The sequence below is a fragment of the Vulpes vulpes genome, chromosome 14 (assembly GCF_048418805.1).
Source record: "Vulpes vulpes isolate BD-2025 chromosome 14, VulVul3, whole genome shotgun sequence".
Taxonomy (NCBI): Eukaryota; Metazoa; Chordata; class Mammalia; order Carnivora; family Canidae; genus Vulpes; species Vulpes vulpes.
Genome location: NC_132793.1, coordinates 12,971,574 through 12,988,640, shown reverse-complemented (window position 1 = coordinate 12,988,640; position 17,067 = coordinate 12,971,574). Strand labels below are relative to the sequence as shown.

The 17,067-nt window shown below is 53.5% G+C and overlaps 2 protein-coding genes across 36 annotated transcripts in view; one reads left to right on the top strand and one right to left on the bottom strand.

The window, feature by feature from the left end:
* The window catches only part of NCOA3 (nuclear receptor coactivator 3), a 143,758-nt gene extending 140,142 nt beyond the window's left edge, over positions 1-3,616 (top strand). For 4 of the 7 annotated variants that reach the window (XM_026014649.2, XM_026014647.2, XM_072735638.1 and 1 more), the window contains one exon: positions 165-3,616. In XM_026014649.2, the coding sequence (XP_025870434.2) occupies positions 165-176 (12 nt within the window). In that variant the 3' untranslated portion in view covers positions 177-3,616. The remainder of the gene's footprint in view (positions 1-164) is intronic. The other 3 variants (XM_072735637.1, XM_072735639.1, XM_072735636.1) reach the window with 1 other exon arrangement.
* Positions 3,617-4,113: 497 nt separating this feature from the next.
* Positions 4,114-17,067, bottom strand: part of SULF2 (sulfatase 2) — a 117,709-nt gene continuing 104,755 nt past the window's right edge. For 20 of the 29 annotated variants that reach the window (XM_072735659.1, XM_072735644.1, XM_072735649.1 and 17 more), the window contains 10 exons: positions 10,281-10,509; positions 10,053-10,149; positions 9,568-9,662; positions 8,666-8,725; positions 8,306-8,475; positions 8,069-8,211; positions 6,780-6,903; positions 6,042-6,075; positions 5,816-5,869; positions 4,114-5,064 (listed from right to left, as the gene is read on the bottom strand). In XM_072735659.1, the coding sequence (XP_072591760.1) occupies positions 5,034-5,064; positions 5,816-5,869; positions 6,042-6,075; positions 6,780-6,903; positions 8,069-8,211; positions 8,306-8,475; positions 8,666-8,725; positions 9,568-9,662; positions 10,053-10,149; positions 10,281-10,509 (1,037 nt within the window). In that variant the 3' untranslated portion in view covers positions 4,114-5,033. The remainder of the gene's footprint in view (positions 5,065-5,815; positions 5,870-6,041; positions 6,076-6,779; positions 6,904-8,068; positions 8,212-8,305; positions 8,476-8,665; positions 8,726-9,567; positions 9,663-10,052; positions 10,150-10,280; positions 10,510-17,067) is intronic. The other 9 variants (XM_072735669.1, XM_072735668.1, XM_072735661.1 and 6 more) reach the window with 1 other exon arrangement.

Sequence of the window (17,067 nt, the reverse complement as noted above, 5' to 3'; positions counted from 1 at the left end):
TGTGATTTGAAGGCATTGGGCTGTTATTAAATACTTTTGGTAGTGTGGGATCTAAGGGACCCGAATCAGCCAGAGTCCTGTTGCAATCCCTCATTTAGACCTTTGGATTCTTCTGTGTTGTGCAGAGCATGTGTTTTATTCACGTTTCTTCTGGTTGCTTACAGAAATACTGCTGACACTTCAACACCAAAATCTCCAAGGAAATCACTGTACAAATGACACGGCACTGTACAAATGACACGGCACAAGATTATTCTAGTAAAGAATCATTGTCCTGCACACCTAGTTCTGAAGAAGGAACCAGCTTTGATCCCTGGGAAAGGTGTTCCAAGTGATGTCATTTGAGCAGGACTGTGTTTTAAACTGATGTGCGCTGTCTACCTGTATTTTTCCTCCTTCTGTGTATCATGGAGTTCAAATACTTCTGGCATATTGCCTTTTAGGGATGGGATTCTGGAGGTACGGAGTGTTACTGGTCACAAAACTCTCCTGTGTCCCTTCTTTCTGTGCGGCTCTCAGAGTGTTTGAGATAAATGTGGGTGGGCTGGGAACATCCCTGAAATTCAGAGGGATGAGGAAGTCTGGTTTCTCTAGTGGCAGTGCTGGATGGAGAGCACAGTTGCAGCCTTCATGTGTTCTTGTCACAGATAGTTCTGTGTTCTCACCTGATTCTGTCTCCAGAAGTTGGCCTTTTTGAATTCTTGTCTTTTAATGATTGTGTTGAGTTGCTCCAGCCCTATATTTGTTTGTCCTGGACTTCTTCCTGAGTAGGAACTTCCTCTGTCCCTAATGTCCTGTAATATATCACCTCCAGGAGCTGTCACATGGCTTTGCAGAAGGGACAGTGAGACGACAGTATTTAGTTGCAGCAGTAGCAATTTTTCACATGCTAACGTGCAGCCGAATGCACTTTATTTAAAAAGTAATGGATAAATGCAATATTCTTGAGGTCTTGAGGAATGGTGAACCACATTCCCAGTTTTTGTCTGAACTAATCTGTTGGACAAGAACTATGGTTTTTGTCGTTGAAAGTACTGGTGTCACCCTTTGCCTATATGGTAGAGCAATAATGCTTTTTGAAAATAAACTGCAGAAAACCCAAGGCCAGGTACTGCATTCTGAATCAGAATTTCGCAGTGTTTCTGTGAATAGATTTTCTTTTGTAAATATGACCTTTAAGATATTGTATTATGTAAAATATGTATATACCTTTTTTGCAGGTCACAACAACTCATTTTTACAGAGTTTGTGAAGCTAAATATTTAACATTGTTGACTTCAGTAAGTTCAGTGTGGTGAGGCTACAAACAGAAGAGACCGCCCCTGAATTTTGTGGCCTGGGGGAGGGGATGGTGGGCTGCAGAGCCACGCCGCCCCCCCCCCCCCCCCCCCCCCAGTGTTAGAGCCTCCCTCTTTTCAATCTCTTAATCTAAATGCTTTTTTAAAAGATCATTTGTTTAGATGTAGGCATTTTAAATTTCTCTACCAGAACTAAGCACTTTGTTAATTTTAGGGGAAAGAATAGAGATGGAGAAATAAACTTTTAAAAAAAGATATCAAGAATTTTAAAAGATCAAGCAATTTGATTTAAGAAAGAACCTTGGATTTTAAGCGGTCCATGAATTAAACAATAGCAGTTCACGGTATTTTGTATTTTAATCGAATATGTTGCCCGTTCATCCATTGTAGGAGTGCTCTAAGGTTTTGGTTACTAGGACCCAAATCCCACATTGAGATCTCAGGAGTAGAGCCCTTGATGTGTGGCTTCTAGTGTCTGCTCAGCTGTTTTGTCGCTCTGATGCAGCATGCTCCTCGACCCTGAGAACTAGAATAGTGTCAGGGTGGTTTCTTAGGGAGCTCAGTGGCCAGGTTTGCATTCTTCCTAGATGCAGTCTGGCTGAAGGAGCACCTTTGCACTCCCTGCCCCTACCCCTTTCTGCTGTTGCTAGGCTTTGGACATTTGTTCTAGTCCATTGGAAGTAGAGAAAGTCAATTTAATTCCTTTTATCTGGTTTACTTTATTAGCTTCAAAGAAATAGTTGAATGAAATTGGTTTTTAAAATGTCTGTGAATTTCAGAGGTCTCTGGCTAACTTTGGTGTCAATTTCCTAGCAATAACCGAGAGCCAGGTAATTTTTCTTTTGTTTCTTACATGTTTAGCCAGTTTTTCTCCCTGGAAAAATGATCTCTGAAGGTAAGATCATTTAATTTCGTTGACTTATGCATAAGTGAAACCTGTATTTCCAGAACCACCACTGGAATAGATTTGGGTTTGACACCTTCTCCCCCCACAGCCCAGTTAAAAATAAATCTAAGATTGTAAATCCATCAACTTCCATCATAGTGGCCTGTACTTTTCAGATAACATATCCTCCTGTCTGGAGACAGAGACATAGTTGAGTAAATCTCCATCTTTTTAGATCAAATTATGTCATGTATATCTGAACCTTTCTTGTTTAAGTCATGTGTACATGGGGAGAAATAGAATGGTGCTCTTACCTTTCTTGACTTTTAAAAATTACAAACAACAACAAAAAAAGTTTTGTGATTCTTTTCCTCAGTTCCAACTCCAGGCTAACTGGAAGGCAGCACCCCCCTTTTTATATGGAAAAAAAAGTTTATTATAAGTTTTTATATTTTCTACTTGTTCATTTTATTGGTGCAAACTTAAAGAATTTGATTTTCTTTTAATAGATGCCGTCTTTTGAGAGAATTTGTTTTTACCTTTATTGCCCTTTTATCTTTTTTGGATAATTGTCTTTGTACTCCTGCTGCCTACCTCTCCTTACACCCCGCCTCCTACTTTTTAAAACCTTGGTGTTTGTTTCATCTGCTTTTAGAATGTGCGATATTTCCAGTACCTACTTTTTTGCTGAATCCAAAGATATATAAATATAAATATATATATTTTATAAAGATCATAATGATATAAAGGAGATACGTTTCTTCCTTTAAAAAAAAACAAATAGAAATTCATTGTTAATGTTCGTATTATGATGCCACTTTTCTAAATCGTGCATCTTGTATATGTGCTGCCGAAGTGAGCACTAAATCGTGCGTCTTGATGGAAAGGTGTAAATATCAATCACCAGGACTGCTTAGTTAATTGGTATTTAATATCTAGGTGAGTTGGGGGTATGGGGTGGGGGTATGACAGGACATACTTGGCTTGCCCTCCTCGAAATGACTGCCAGTTTTCCATATGCCTGTCCAGTTCCAGGAATTTTGTTCACAAGTGTGGGGGCGTCATAGGAGTAAAGCCTGTAGGACAGATGAAACCCCCTGCTTCAGAGGAGCAAGAGCTCCAAGGCCAACTGTTTAACAAGCAAGGTGTTCTTTCTTTCTTTCTTTCTCTCTCTTTCCAATGTGTGGAATTTTGATGATGGAAATGTCATTCTGAGAGCAATATTTAAAATTCTCAGGAATTGGCTTATAGTATTGAGAATGAATTCAGTTGCAATCAAGTTTACATTAAATGTTGCTTTTAAAAAATCTAAGTCATACTTCACACTGCAAAGAATCCAGATCACATGGGATAACTTATGAGATGGTTGAGTGGTAAGCTCTGACTGCTTTGCTGATCATTTTGTAAATAAAGGTTTCTATTTAAAATTGAAGCCTAAGAGCTTGTTTCTTCTTCTTCTTCTTTTTTTTTAAATCCGATCGGATTAAGGGTAAAAGCAAAGGTTAAGGAATCCTGTTTCAAATAATCCTAGCAATTTCTCTAAGGTTAACAGAACTCCTGAAAAGCATAGGGCTGTTCTTCCCGAGGGTGAGCACTTCTGGATTTGGTGAGAAGTGTGTCAGATTGGGTGATGGAGGTCCTCCTGTTTTTCCCTCCTGACCTCCGACCGCTACCTTTGCCAGACTAGACTAGCTGATGCACAAAGGCAGGGGGCGGGGGGGGGGGGGGGGGGAACAGTTGTCTGATACGGTGACTCGCTTTTAGGTCCTGAAGCTGGTGAAATGTGAGGCTTACCTACCTGTGAGGTCCTTGAAGTATGGTAAATTTTCGTCATTAATTTATTCCCTAGTTCCCTTTGGAAAAACCTATCTCCTTCCCAAAAGGTGTTGACTGCTTTAAAAAAAAAAAAAAACAAGCACACCAAAAAACTCCCAAGAATGGCCTTTTACAAAATGTTAAAGGTTACCTCATACCAACTGCCGGTCGTCGGCCGGGACTTTGAACATCGTCTGACGAGACTTAGACTACAAAATGTCTTTACAAATACAGTTTTGTTAAAACCTGGGACAGACAGACATCAACTTCATTTCTTTTCAGTACTTTAAAAAACATCAGTTCTGGAGCAGATAACAGAGGAATACTGGCAGAAATGGTATCTGGTCAGGGACAAGTGTCCACAACTGCAAGGGTTTTTCTTTACACTGGCCACAGAGCGTTCACTGACACCACCACTCTTGAGAACTGGGTTTTCTCATTAGATTCCCCTACGCATTCCCACGCTGGTTACAGGTAAATAGTCTCATATGTACAGTGAAGTCCGTTTCTTCAGAGACAGCCTGCACTATGGTGCGAGACAAAAGTCCCCTCCTCGCTGCTGCGGACTCATTGTCCGGCTCCGCACCACTTCCAAACACCTGCAGGTTGCTTCTGTCCTGCTGCTTCCTTAGTTCCTTCTCTGTGACGTGCCAAAAGAACAAGAGAATTTAAAACAGGGTTGTTCTTCCCTTAGGATTTTAGAAAAAAGTTCCAGTGACTTACACTGTTGGGGGAGATTGCCAAGAAAATCTTTTTCCCTTGTAAGCCTCTCAGAGAGGGTTAGTGGTGACCGTTTGATAGGGAAACGCATTTTGTGCAGCTGGTGAGGTATAATCCAAAGCAAAAGCAAGGGCAACAATGGACTTCCTGAAGTGTCCCCGCTCCCGAGGGTTCTCGCCAGAGCGTGCCGTGGTGACGGAAAGCAGGTCCCGGGACTCGGCCCCCCGGCTGAGCACAGGCGCGCCCGGACTCGTCCGCGGTTCTCCTGCTCGGTCCGCTCAGGTGGCCTCTGGGCTGGAGGCCCGCCGCGCCTCCTAGCCTTCCCAGCCTTCCCACAGCTGCCCCCTGCGGAACAGAGCAGACCCCCGTGAGCGTCTGAGGACGGAGGAAGCCCCGCCGGCGCCTGTGGCCGAGCGCGCTTTACCACGTGGCAGTGGCTGCCGGCGGGGCCGGGGGGGGGGGGGGGGGGGGGGGGCCGAGGTGCTCCCACCCGGTCACCCGGACGTCAGCTGCCAGCTCGCACGCTCCGTGGCCGGCAGAGGCGGCACTGAGGACGGGATCCAGCAAGGTCACCTGCTTAAATTCTAGGAGCGCCAAAGAACTGCCCGGCCGGCCCACTTAGCGTCCCCCCGGTAACGCTGCAGGCGGTTGACAGGCGTATGAAGAAGGAAATGCACGGCCCGGAGGGTGCACATGGCAACGCACCAAGCGTGCCCTGTAGGCCAGAGGGGATCCTTCCGGGTTGCCCCAGTCCCAGTCCTCTGCCAGCCTCTCTGGCGCTGGAGGGAGACGTCGGGGTGTGGACGTATTCTGGGAGCTGTTTGGTGAGGCTGCCCTGCTGCCCCAAGGCGTCGGGCAAGCGGAGCGGGTACACGCCTCAGGACTCCGGGCTACGCTGGGCTCGCCAAGCGCTGTTCTCCGGAGAACAACAGCCTATCAGGACATTAACCCCGAACACGGAAAGGGCCTCCTGCTCCCTTCTTGTGGCGGGAGGCAGAGGACAGGATTACGAAAGAAACGGCACGCACGCCAATGGCCTCGGCAGAATGACGCCAGGCAGGCGCAGCGCTATGTGTAAATTGGTTCCTCAACTCACAGCGATTTGGAAGAAGGTCTCTTCATGTCTGGCCATTTTCGACGCTGAAACTGCCTAGGTTTTCGGGGGTCAAAAAGAGGAGTGTGAGCCTCCCCCAGAAGGACAGAGCCTCCCCCCGCCCTGCTGGGTGGCCAGGCCCCTGGCCGACCAACCACCTCAGAGGTTAGCCCAAAGGATGGGCCGCGACAGGGGAGTGGCCTCGGGCCTTAACAGCAAAACCAGATACCTGTATTGCTCGTAGCTTCCTCCATCTTTAAGTCCTAAATGAGACAAAAATGAACAAGAGAGAAACACATTTTAGGGCAAAAATGGCACAAGCAATAATAACTGCCTTTTTCTCTTCTTTGGTCACTCCTGATGTTGATGGGGTGTCCCAGGGCAGATGGGGTGGCCGAGTCCTGATGGGAGTGTCCCCTAAAACTCCCAGGGGGGCTGTAGATTGCCTGCACTCCAGTGTCACCAGCTGTAGGACCCTGATGTGTTCATGCATCACCAACCCGGGTCATGGTGGGGGAGGCAGATACAGGCAGGGACGCCTAGGCGACAGAGGACAGAAAGCCACAGGCCCCGCGAGAGGGGTGGCAGGGAGACCCTGTGTCTCGGCCCTCGGCAAGCTTCCCGGAGAGTCGGCGGTGTGACCAAGTGTGGGCTCTGGAATCAGCCGGCCCGGCCACTGGGCTCCTCCGTAAAACGAGGGCCAGCAGACGGCTGCCAGAGGGTTGTCACCGCGTGACTAGATAAGGACGCTAAGACACGCAGCACAGTGACTAGCACGTGGTGATTGCTGAGAGACAGGACGTAGGGAAACGAAGCGCGCGGTGAACGTTGGGGAGGGGGTACTTCAGCCTGTCGTGGGAAGTCACCAGCTCCTGGGGATCCCGGTTCACTCCTGGGGCTAGACTGACCCGAATCCTTCCTGGGGTAACCCTGTTCCCTCGAGGCCCACGTCGGGACGCCTACTCACCCAGGTCCATGTTCCGAGTCCGGGGGTTACACTGCTTGTAACCCTTGCAGCTCCTCAGCTCCATGAGCTGCACGTGGAGCTGGTTGAGGACCTCCCTGTCCAGTGTATTCACCGCATTCATCAACTGGTTGGAACAAAGGTTGGTGCAGGGTGAGTGCAGGGACCCTGTGGGGCAGTGACCTTCATTTGGGGATGGGCTGCCCTGCCTGCCTGCCCTGCCAGGCGCTGCACTGGAGCAGGGCCACCACCGCGCCTCTCTCTCCCGACCAGTGGCCCCCCTGCCCTGTAGCTCCAAACCTCCACCCACGGCCCCTCAGCCCTTCCTGACTGCAAAGATGCCGCTCCGAGTAAGGGACCTGAGTCCTTGCCTCCTCTGGGAGCCGCTGGTAACCAGCCTGCCTGCTCTGACACCCCCTTTTGTAAACTATGGGGATGACTGGCCCAAGGAGGAGACTGGCAGCCCATAGGGTAGTTGGAGACCAAGACAGTGGAGTTGCTGGCATTTAAAAATCAGTTTCAGGGGCGCCCGGCTGGCTCGGTCAGTGAGGCGTCTGCCTCTGGCTCAGGTCATGGTCTCAGGGTCCTGGGACCGAGCCCGCCCTGGGCATCCTGCTCAGTGGGGGGTCCGCTTTGCCTGCCCCTCGGCCCCCTCCTTGTGATCTCTCTCTCAAATAATATCTTTAAAACAAAACCCAGGTTTCACGTAAAACGACTACAGGCTCTTCTTGAACCGCTGAAATAGGCCAGCACCCAGCCACACTGCTGGGAAGCTCCGAGTGGGGGAGCCCGGCGGGGGCCGTCTGAAGGGATGGTCGGAGGGACCCACGCAGGCCGCTTGCCAGAGACCTGCAGCTCCCTTGCATCTTACACGCTTGGGGCCACTGGTCACAGGTGTGTTCAGGTGCTTAGTACTCGGACACGCTTAGGCAAGTGCCCGGCGTGTAGGAAGTGCTGCGGGAGTGCTGGCTGGGCCCCGTTACCTGCGCGGTCCCGGGACGCACGAGTGTGCAGGGCTGGTCTGACCCCAGGGACCCCGACGCCCCCCGCCCCCGGTTCTAGGAGCCTTCGCGCTTGGCCACAAAGCAGGCTTCACCACTGGCAGGCACCTAAGCTGGAGGGCGAAGCTGCGTCGGACCCAGAGCACAGGTGCAGGAGGACAGAGGCCCGGGGGCTGGGAGGGGCGTCAGGGCGCGACGGGCCTGGAAGCCTTGCTGTCTCCCGCCCTGCCCAGGGCGTCTAGGCGCAGCACCCGGGAGCTGCCCCGCTTCTCCAGCCTGTGCCGTCCGTACCTGGTAGGGGTCTGTGTTGAGGTCAAAGTACTCCAGGAAGCCGGTGGCGAATTCGCAGAAGAGGAAATTGTGGGTCTCGTTGATGGTCCTCATGCACCAGTAGGTGTTGTTGTTGGCGCTGGTGCAGGCGCAGAAGGGCCCCACTGCCAGGTAAGGGAGAGCGCGGTGAGGGGCCTGCGGGAGGCCCCGGGACCCCTGCGGTCCTGACGGCCCCCCCGCGCCTGCCCGCTGGCTCACGTGTCCAGAGGGGCGCCGTCTGCCAGTGCTGGTTGTCGTGGGTGAAGCACGTGAGGCCCGGCATGCTGCACGTGTCGTTGTTCTGCAGGCGCTTGAGCAGCTTGCGAAGCTTCTTCTTGCGCTTCTGCTCCCGCAGCAGCCACACCTTGTCCTTCTCCTGCAGGCCCTTCCTGGGGCACAAGAGGGCACACGGGGCCACACCCCTCACACCTCCCTCGGCCCCCACCCGCAGCCTCCCAGGGGCCGGGACCCCAACCTCTGCTCCTGCCCCCGCAGCCACGGAGGGGTGCGGAGAGCCCTGGGGGCGGCCCGCTGCCACGGGAGGCCCCGGCCTCTTCCCTTCCCGCTGGCTGCCCTTACCGGAAAGGATGCAGACTGGAGCCTTTGTGCTTGAGGCGGCCTTTGTGCGCGGGGTGGTAACTGCAACAGACCCGCAGCTCAGAGGCGCTGGGCAGCTGGCGGGGAGGGGGCTGGAGCCGGCCGGGGTCCCTGGGACGCCTGTCCCGCCGTCTGGGGCAGTGCTGGGTGGGGGCTGTCCCCGGGAGTGGGGTGCAGCTCCTTCCACCAGAGGCCAGCTGGGGCCCCGGCTGTGGGTCTCAGGCCGGGCTTAGAAGGTCAGGGCGGGTGCAAAGCAGTGGGACCGGAAGCCAGACTGGCTCCCGAGGTGCAGCCTCCTGGGTCGGCACCCCCAGACTCCCCCACCCACTGCATGCTGGGGACCCCAGGTCTGACAAGCCCTTTCTCCGAGGGTAGCAGACACCACAGTTGCACAGGCCGGTGCAGGGGCCTCCAGCCACCTGTGGCTTTGCCAGCCGACGTAAACCACACACACTCAGCTACACGGACCACATTTCAAGAGCATGAGGGCCACGTGTGGTCGCTGGCTGCCGTGCTGGGCCGCACAGATGGGGCCCCGTTCCAGCCTGGCAGGAGCTCGGGTGCACAGGGGCCCCGAGCTGGCAACGTGGACCTTGGGCCACACGGGCTCTTCCTGGAAGGGCAGTGGGCAGAGGCACCCTCCGCTCCTGGGCGGTCAGGTCCCGCTGGCGACCTGAGGGGTGGTGGCCTGGGCCCAGTGGTGGACAAAGGGTGTGGGGATGATTACTGATTGGTTTTTCTTTTTTCCTTGCTCTGAGGGAGGAGATAGGGATAAAAGATAATGAAAGGTGTCCTGGAGGGGCTGCTGCGTCCCCAGCAGTGGTCCTGCGGGAGCATGAAGGGCCCTTCGGGGGTCTCCTGGCTACTCCTTGCTGCTGCCTCACCTGATTTTGTGACAGTCACATTCTTCTGGCCTCTTTTTCTTCAGGTGACCTCGGACTTCCCTCAGGTTCTTGATTTTGTTCTGCAGGGTTTCGATCTGAGGCAGAGAGCAGGTGAGGAGCTATGAGACTCTGGGGGGCTGGAGGGATAAGGGGCGGCCTGCTGGGTGCCCACGGCTGCTGCCTGCACTTGTGGCAGCTGAGGGGTCCTTGGCTGCACCTGCTGAAGTGACCAGGCTCCCGTGAACCAGTTGAGCCCACTGAGGACTCATCTCCCCTTGTTGAAACACTAACCATGGCATCTTATAAAGCAAAGTTCCGGAAGGTGGACCTTGACTACACTGTCTTCCCCCATAGCCTGGAAGTGGCCTGAGGATTCTGGGGAGGCCTCTGGCCCCGGGCCTGGCCTCACTGCCCTCCCGGTGTGGCTGGTGGCCCCGCTGAGCTCACGGTGGGCGGAGAGAGCCCCCTGCCCAGAACCCCCTCACCTCGTGATCTATGTGCAGCTTGTGATCTTTCCAGGCCTGCAGGGACTTGTACAGGTCCAGGTCGCACTGGACCGTGTCGTTCTCGAGGATGTAGCACCTGCTCGAGAGAAGGGGCCATGTGTGCCTCTGAGGGGCTGAGGGGGACCCAGCCAGGGGCCCGAGATGCAGGCGCCCCCACCAAGGCACCACCCGACCCCCTACGCCCCTGCCCTCCACCTGGACTCTCACCGGTGTGTCACTTTAATGGGGTTGGGGGCTGAGTAGTCTGGAAGGCCTCCGGTGCCACTGAAGTCTCCGCCGTCCTTGTCGTCCAGATCCTCAGGGGCCCCGGGCCAGTGGCGCTTGGTAAGGTTGCGGAGCTGGGAGGTGCCGTCCAGGCCTGGGTGGTGCACCCCGCCATCCACCTCGATGGCCACTGAGCGGATGGAGCGGTTCCGGGCGTAGCTGGTCTTGTACTCTATGGGCGTCAGCGGGCGGCTGGGTTAGTGGGGCCGGACAGGCTGGGCTGGCTCTCTGGGCAGCGGACTATTGGCCCCGGAGACTCGAAGGCTCACGAGACCTACCTGCCCCGGAAGCAGGACCTGAACCCCAGTGGAAAGGACCACACGGTGATTCAGTTGAGAAAACTGAAGGCCCAGAGCTAAGGAGGAAGTTGCTGGAGATCATCCCCAGAAAGCGCTATGCGTGGACACGCGTGGTCCGTCTGTGTGATGGGATGTTCGGCCCCAGGGGAACAAAGCCGTGATGCCCGCTGCTATGTGGGCGAGTGTCCGCCAGACACGAGCGGTCCCGTGTATGGCTCTACTTGTTCAGGTAAAGACAATAGAGACCAAAAGCAAGCTAATGGGTTACCATGGGATGGGGAGCCAGTGACAGGGTTCCCTTTTGGGGTGATTGGAGGTTTTGGAACTAGAAGGTGGTGGGTACACTACACTGAATGTAGTATGTGCTTCTGGATTATAAACTTTAAAACTGTAAAAACGGTGAATTTTATGGCGTATGAACCTCACCTCAATAAACAAAGAAAAAATGAAAAAAAAAACAACAACAACTGGAATGTGGATAGAAAATCATTAAGTAAGGAGATTAAATTGGTAATGAGAAACTTCCCAACAAACAGAAGTCCGGGACCAGATGGCCTCACTGGTGGGTTCTGCGAGACATTTAAAGAATTAATACCAGTGCTTCTCAAATTTGTCCGAGTAACAGGGGAGGGAGGAGGGAACACTTCCAAACCTATTTCATAGGCCAGCATGGCTCTGATATCAAAACCAGACAAGGACACTACCAGAAAAGAAAATTATAGGCCAGTTTCCCTCATGAACATAGATGCAAAAACCCCTCAGCAAAAATATCAGCCAACTGAATTCAATGATCCATTAAAAGGTTCAAACACCATGATAAAGTGGGATTTATTCCAGGGATGCAAGGATGCTTCACCATCTGCCAGTCAAGCTACGTGATTCACCACATTTAACAAAATGCAGGACAAAAATCATACGGTCATCTCAATGGATGCAGGAAAAGCATTTGACAAAACTCAACGACCACTTATCATAAAAACTATCTGATAGGGACGAGGTTAGTATCCAAAGTAGGTATGAACTTCTATAATTCAATAGCAAAACCCCAAACAATCTGATTTAAAAATGGGCAGACAATCTGAATAGACATTTCTCAAAAGAAGACATCCAGGGACGCCTGAGTGGCTCCGTGGTTGAGCGTCTGCCTTTGGCTCAGGTTGTCATCCCGGGGTCCTGGGATCGAGTACCACATGGGGCTCCCTGTGAGGAGCCTGCTCCCTCTGCCTGTGTCTCTGCCTCTCTGTGTCTCTTATGAATAAATAAATAAATATTAAAAAAAGAGAAGACATCCAGATGGCCAACAGGTACTTGAGCCAACAGGTGCTCAGCATTGCTCATCATCATCATCAGGGAAATTTGCATCAGAACCACAATGAGCTGTAGCCCCTCACCTGGTGGAATGGCTGCCATCAGAGACAGGAACTAACCGGTCCTGGGGAGGACGGGGAGAGGGAGCCCTCCGCACTGCTGGTGGGATTGTAAACTGGGGCAGCCACTGTGGAAACCAGTATGGAGGGTCCTCAAAAAGTCAAAAATAGACTGCCATAGGATCCAGCAGTTCCGTTTCTGAGTGTTTATCTAACAGAGGACGTCAGCACCGTCTTGTTTGCAGCTTATTTACAGCAGCCGAGACATGGAGACCAGCTAAGTGTCCTTCAATGGATGGATGGTACAGAAAGTGTGTGTGTGTGTGTGTGTGTGTGTGTGTGTGTGTGTGTATGATGGAATATTAGCCATTAAAAAAAAATGAAATTCTGGGGATGCCTGGGTGGCTCAGCAGTTGAGCGTCTGTCTTTGGTTCGGGGCGTGATCCCAGGGTTCTAAGATCAAGTCCCGCATCGGGCTCCCTGTGAGGAGCCTGCTTCTCCCTCTGCCTGTGTCTCTGCCTCTCTCTCTGTCTCTCATGAATAAATAAATAAAATTTAAAAAAATTCCAAAAAAAAAAAAAAAAAAGAAACTTTGCCCTTTGCAATAACATGGATGGACCCAGAGGGTATATGTTAAGTGAAACAAGTTAGACCTAGAAAGACACATATCACCTGATCTTGCTAATATATGGAATCTAAAAATAAACCAAAACCTAAAAAATCCTGAGCTCACAGATACAGAGAACAGATTGGTGGTTGCTGGAGGCGTGGGTTTGGGAGTGGGCAAAATGGGTGAAGGAGCTCAAAAGTTCTAGAGTGAGTGAGTCCCGGGGATGCCACGTAGGGGATGGTAACTATAGTTAATAATAGTATAGTTAATAATAGCTATAGTTAGCAATACTCTTGCATATTTGAAAGTTTCTAAGAAACATTTTCAAAATTTTAATAATAAAAAAAACTTGTGACGGTATGGTGATGGATGCTAACTACTTATTGTGATCATTTTGCAATGTCTGCAATATCGAATCACTATGTTGCATACCCCAAACTAGTACGTTATGTGTCAAATTACACCTCAATGAGAAACTAAGAGACTAAAAAACCCTATTAATTTGAACCAGAAAAGAAGCAAAGCTGGGTAGCACGTCCTCCTGGATAGAAAAGGGAGCAGCTTAGGGAGGGTCTCTTAGCTTCGGCGTCTCACTGGCGGTGGGAGCTGGACGCTCTCCTGGGCTGGGCAGTGAGACAGGGCAGGGCGCATTTTTTCCAGGCTCTAAGTCGTCGGCTACTGAAAACGGAGGGAAATCTGGGCCTGTGGGCTAAAGCTAGAGCCCGGATTTCTTGCATCTTCTACTAAAAAGACACATTTGATCAAGTTGCTGACATTTGAGAACAGCAGGGATGGGGGGTCATGTAGGAGTGCAGATTCTCAGGTTCTGAAGGGAGAACCAAAGAAGTGGCTGCCTGCCCCGGGGCCCCGGGTGTAGACGGGTGGCCCGTTCCCCTGCTCCCGTAGTGTCCCCCGCCCCCCCCCCCCCCCCCCCCCCCCCCGCACTCGGCTCTGCACGCTCCGCTCAGGTCTGGCCCTCTGTGGAGCAGCGGTCTGACCCCGCTGGTCTGCTCCTGCAAGAGCATCTTTCTGGAGAAGGGCCTGGAGCCCCGCAGGGCCCCGCTTCTGCTGGGCTCCCCATGGCCACTAGGGGGCGCCCGAGGCCCGAGGACGGGGCTCCCGCTCCTGGGCGGGCTCCTGCAGGGCCCACTCCAGCCACATGTTTATTATCTTTCTTTTTCAGACTCTTTCTCTGAGTCACACGGGCCATCCGGGGGCCCAGGTCCGGCGGGGGGGTGGGGGGTTGTCTCTTAGCCAAACCGTGGGCCTTTCCTGGACCCAGGAGGCTGTGTCCTTGGTCTGTTCCTCCCCGAGGCCGGTCCCCCCGAAGCCACAGCGCTGGGACCCCTGATGCCTGATGTCCCTGCGGGGCGGCTCAAACCTGTCCACGAGCGCCCCCAAGGAGACCCACCCGCTTCTCCCTGCCCCTTTGTCTTGGTGCTCAGGAGCCAGTGCTCTGGATTTCCTACCTCCACCGCCCCAGCCATGAACCCAGAGGTCCCCAAGCTTCGGCCTCAGGGCCGAGTGGCCCTCTGCCCGGTCTGGTACATAAGCTGCTGAGTCCATGGCTCTTTCCTGGCTCCAGTGACAATCGAGAAGTTGAGAGGCTGTTGAGCCTCCCAAGCCTCAAATATTTACTCTCGGGTCCTTTACAGACCAGGCTGTGTGAACCTTTCCCTGGACTTGAAGCCACACTCCTCGCCCTCCTGGTCACCCTCGTGGGGGTTGTTCCCAGGGTCCCAGGGGCGCCCCCGCCAACCCCCACACTGGGAACCGAGGGCCTCACAATCCCGTGGCCAAGGGCAGGGGCTCTGGAATCTGACCACTTGGGTGCGAATCCTGAGCAAATGTGTGACCCCCGCCAAGCTGGTTAACGCGTGTGTTCTCAAGACGGTCCCCGCCCTGCAGGGCTCTTTGGAGGATGATGTGACCAGAACCCGTACATTGTTGCAGCGCTCTGTGGTTCGGGCCCCGGCAGCTGGGACGTCCTTGTCCAAGGTCACAAGCTGGGCCTGTCCACCTCCCCGGGCCTGGAAAACCGTGTGCCGAGCAGCCCGCTCTCGGGGGCTGGGACCCACGGGGCCCGTGTGCTCCCTCTCCCCAGACTGAGAACACGCACAGGACCCGCTCCTTCTCCACACTCGGCTCTCACTTAAGTGTCAGCCAGCCGCCCACCCTGGGGCGGCCACCCGTCTCCCCCGGCCACGCCACTGTTTCACGTCCTCCACGAATGTGACACCGGGCGAAGTGACCTTGCTTACACCTCGTCTCACCCACGAGGCCCGACCTGCGGCTCCCTCAGCACCTGGCACCTGGCAGGGCTGCCGATGTGTTGGGAGCCTAAGTGAATAGACACGGGCCGCCTGGGCTGGCGGGACCCGCCTGGCTTCCCCGCACCAACTGGCATCCCAGCGATCACGGCGAGCTGGGGTCTGAGCTGCTCTAACCCACCTGCTCGGCGATGGGTGCGGGGGTCAGAGGAGGGCGGGGAGCCACCGAGCCTGCCGCCTGACACTGGGTCTCTAATTAGGCTACAGCGGGGAACCATTCAGCCTCAAGGAGGGAAATAAGCCGGCACAAGAGGACGCTGCACGATTCCACCGGTATGAGGTCCCTACAGCACTCAGACCCCCAGAGATGGCGACGCAAGGGTGGTGGCCAGGGATGGGGGGTGAATGGGGAGTTTCAGTCTACTGGGGACAGAGTTTCGGTGTTGCACGATGAGAAGAGCTCTGGGGATGGATGGTGGTGATGGTGGCACAACAGTGTGGATGTGCTTAATGCCACTCAACTGTGCACCAAAAAACAGAGGAGCGCCGGGGGCGGGGGGCGGTGTAGTCGGTTGAGTGTCTGACTCTGGGTTTCAGCTCAGGTTGTGATCTTGGGGTTGTGGGATCGAGCCCTGCATTGGGCTCTGTGCTCAGCGGGGAGTCTGCTTGAGATTCTCTCTCCCTTCTCCCTCTGCCCCTCCTCCCACCCATGCTCTCTCTCAAATAAATAAATCTTAAAAAAAAATAGTGAGAATGGTAAACTTTATGTTATGTGCATTTTATCACTGTTAAGAACAAAACACCTAGATCTAAAATCTCCAATCAGGCTTCTCTTGTTCCTGGGTCAGGGGGCCGGAGAAGGGGCGGCAGGGAAACTGCCCAGCTCTGGAGGGGGCACTGCTGGGCCAGCTGGCCAGGTCTCCCGGAGAGCGAGGCCTCGTGCCCAGCGGCCTTGGAGCATGCTGCAGGCACAGGTGCGTTCTGGGGGGAGCTGAACCTCAGTGGGCCACGACTGGCCCGGAGTGACGGGAGTTTTGCAGTCAGATGGAAGGGGACTTGGGGTCCCCCCGCTCTCTGCTCCGTGGCTCTCTAATGGCCTGTCTTCCTCAGCCCCTGCTGGGAGCTCCTTCCACTGGGATGGGGGCTCCTCCCCACTCATCCAGAGCACGGTTGATTCTGATTATTCGAGGGAGTTATGTTCTGTAAGGTCACCCGAACACTGAGTTAGGCGACAGGACACCACTGCTCCTAGGGGAAATGTGGGGTTGGGGTCCCGCGAGCCTCTGGTCATGGCATGTTTGTCCACTGTCAAGACAGGACGTTGTTTTATGTGTATTTCTGTTTAAAGACACCTCATTTAATGTATTGTTAATTCTGGGGCGCCTGGTGGCTCAGTGGCTGAGCGCCTGCCTTTGGCTCGGGTCGTGATCCCAGGGTTCTGGGATCGAGTCCCGCATCGGGCTCCTATGTCTCTGCCTCTCTCTTCGTGTGTCTCTCATGAATAAATAAATACAGTCTTTAAAAAATATATATATAGTTAATTCTTTAACACCGAACCCCAGCCAACAGCACCGGAAGTAAGCTAATCTGACACACCCAGGTGTGTCTTCTCCTTAGGGCACATCTCAGCCTTCCTGTGCTCGGGACACCACACGGCACGTCAGCACCATGCCGAACAGTGAAATCACCGAGCAAAAGCACAAAGTGACGAAACGTGACACTAAACAAACGTGAAAGAGATGCTCATCACACGCGGTACGAGAGCTAAAGCGGAGCAGAGCGCTGCCTTGTTCGAGCTCCACTGGGAGCCTGCACGCTGGTGGCTCAAAACTTTCCTCCACTCTGCTCATGCGGTGAATGATGAAGAAGCACCTGAGTACTGATTTGGGGGCTACAGGGAGATCTTAGAGCGAGGCAATCCACAAATAACGGGGCTCGACCGTGTCAAACAGCTCTGCCTTCCAGAAACGTTCAGAGCCTGATCCCTTCCTTCCTGCAGCCTGGGCCGAGCACCAAGGCTTCTCGCCAGTTCTCCCAGCTGCCCTCCTGGCCGCCCCCCCCCCCCCGCTTCTGCTCCCAACCCTGCACAGCCCACCCAAGCGGCAGCTGGAGGGTCCCTTGAACACACAAATCTGACCTCGGCTCCTCTGCTCCCAACGTCCGAGGGCTTGCTGCAGAGGAAGG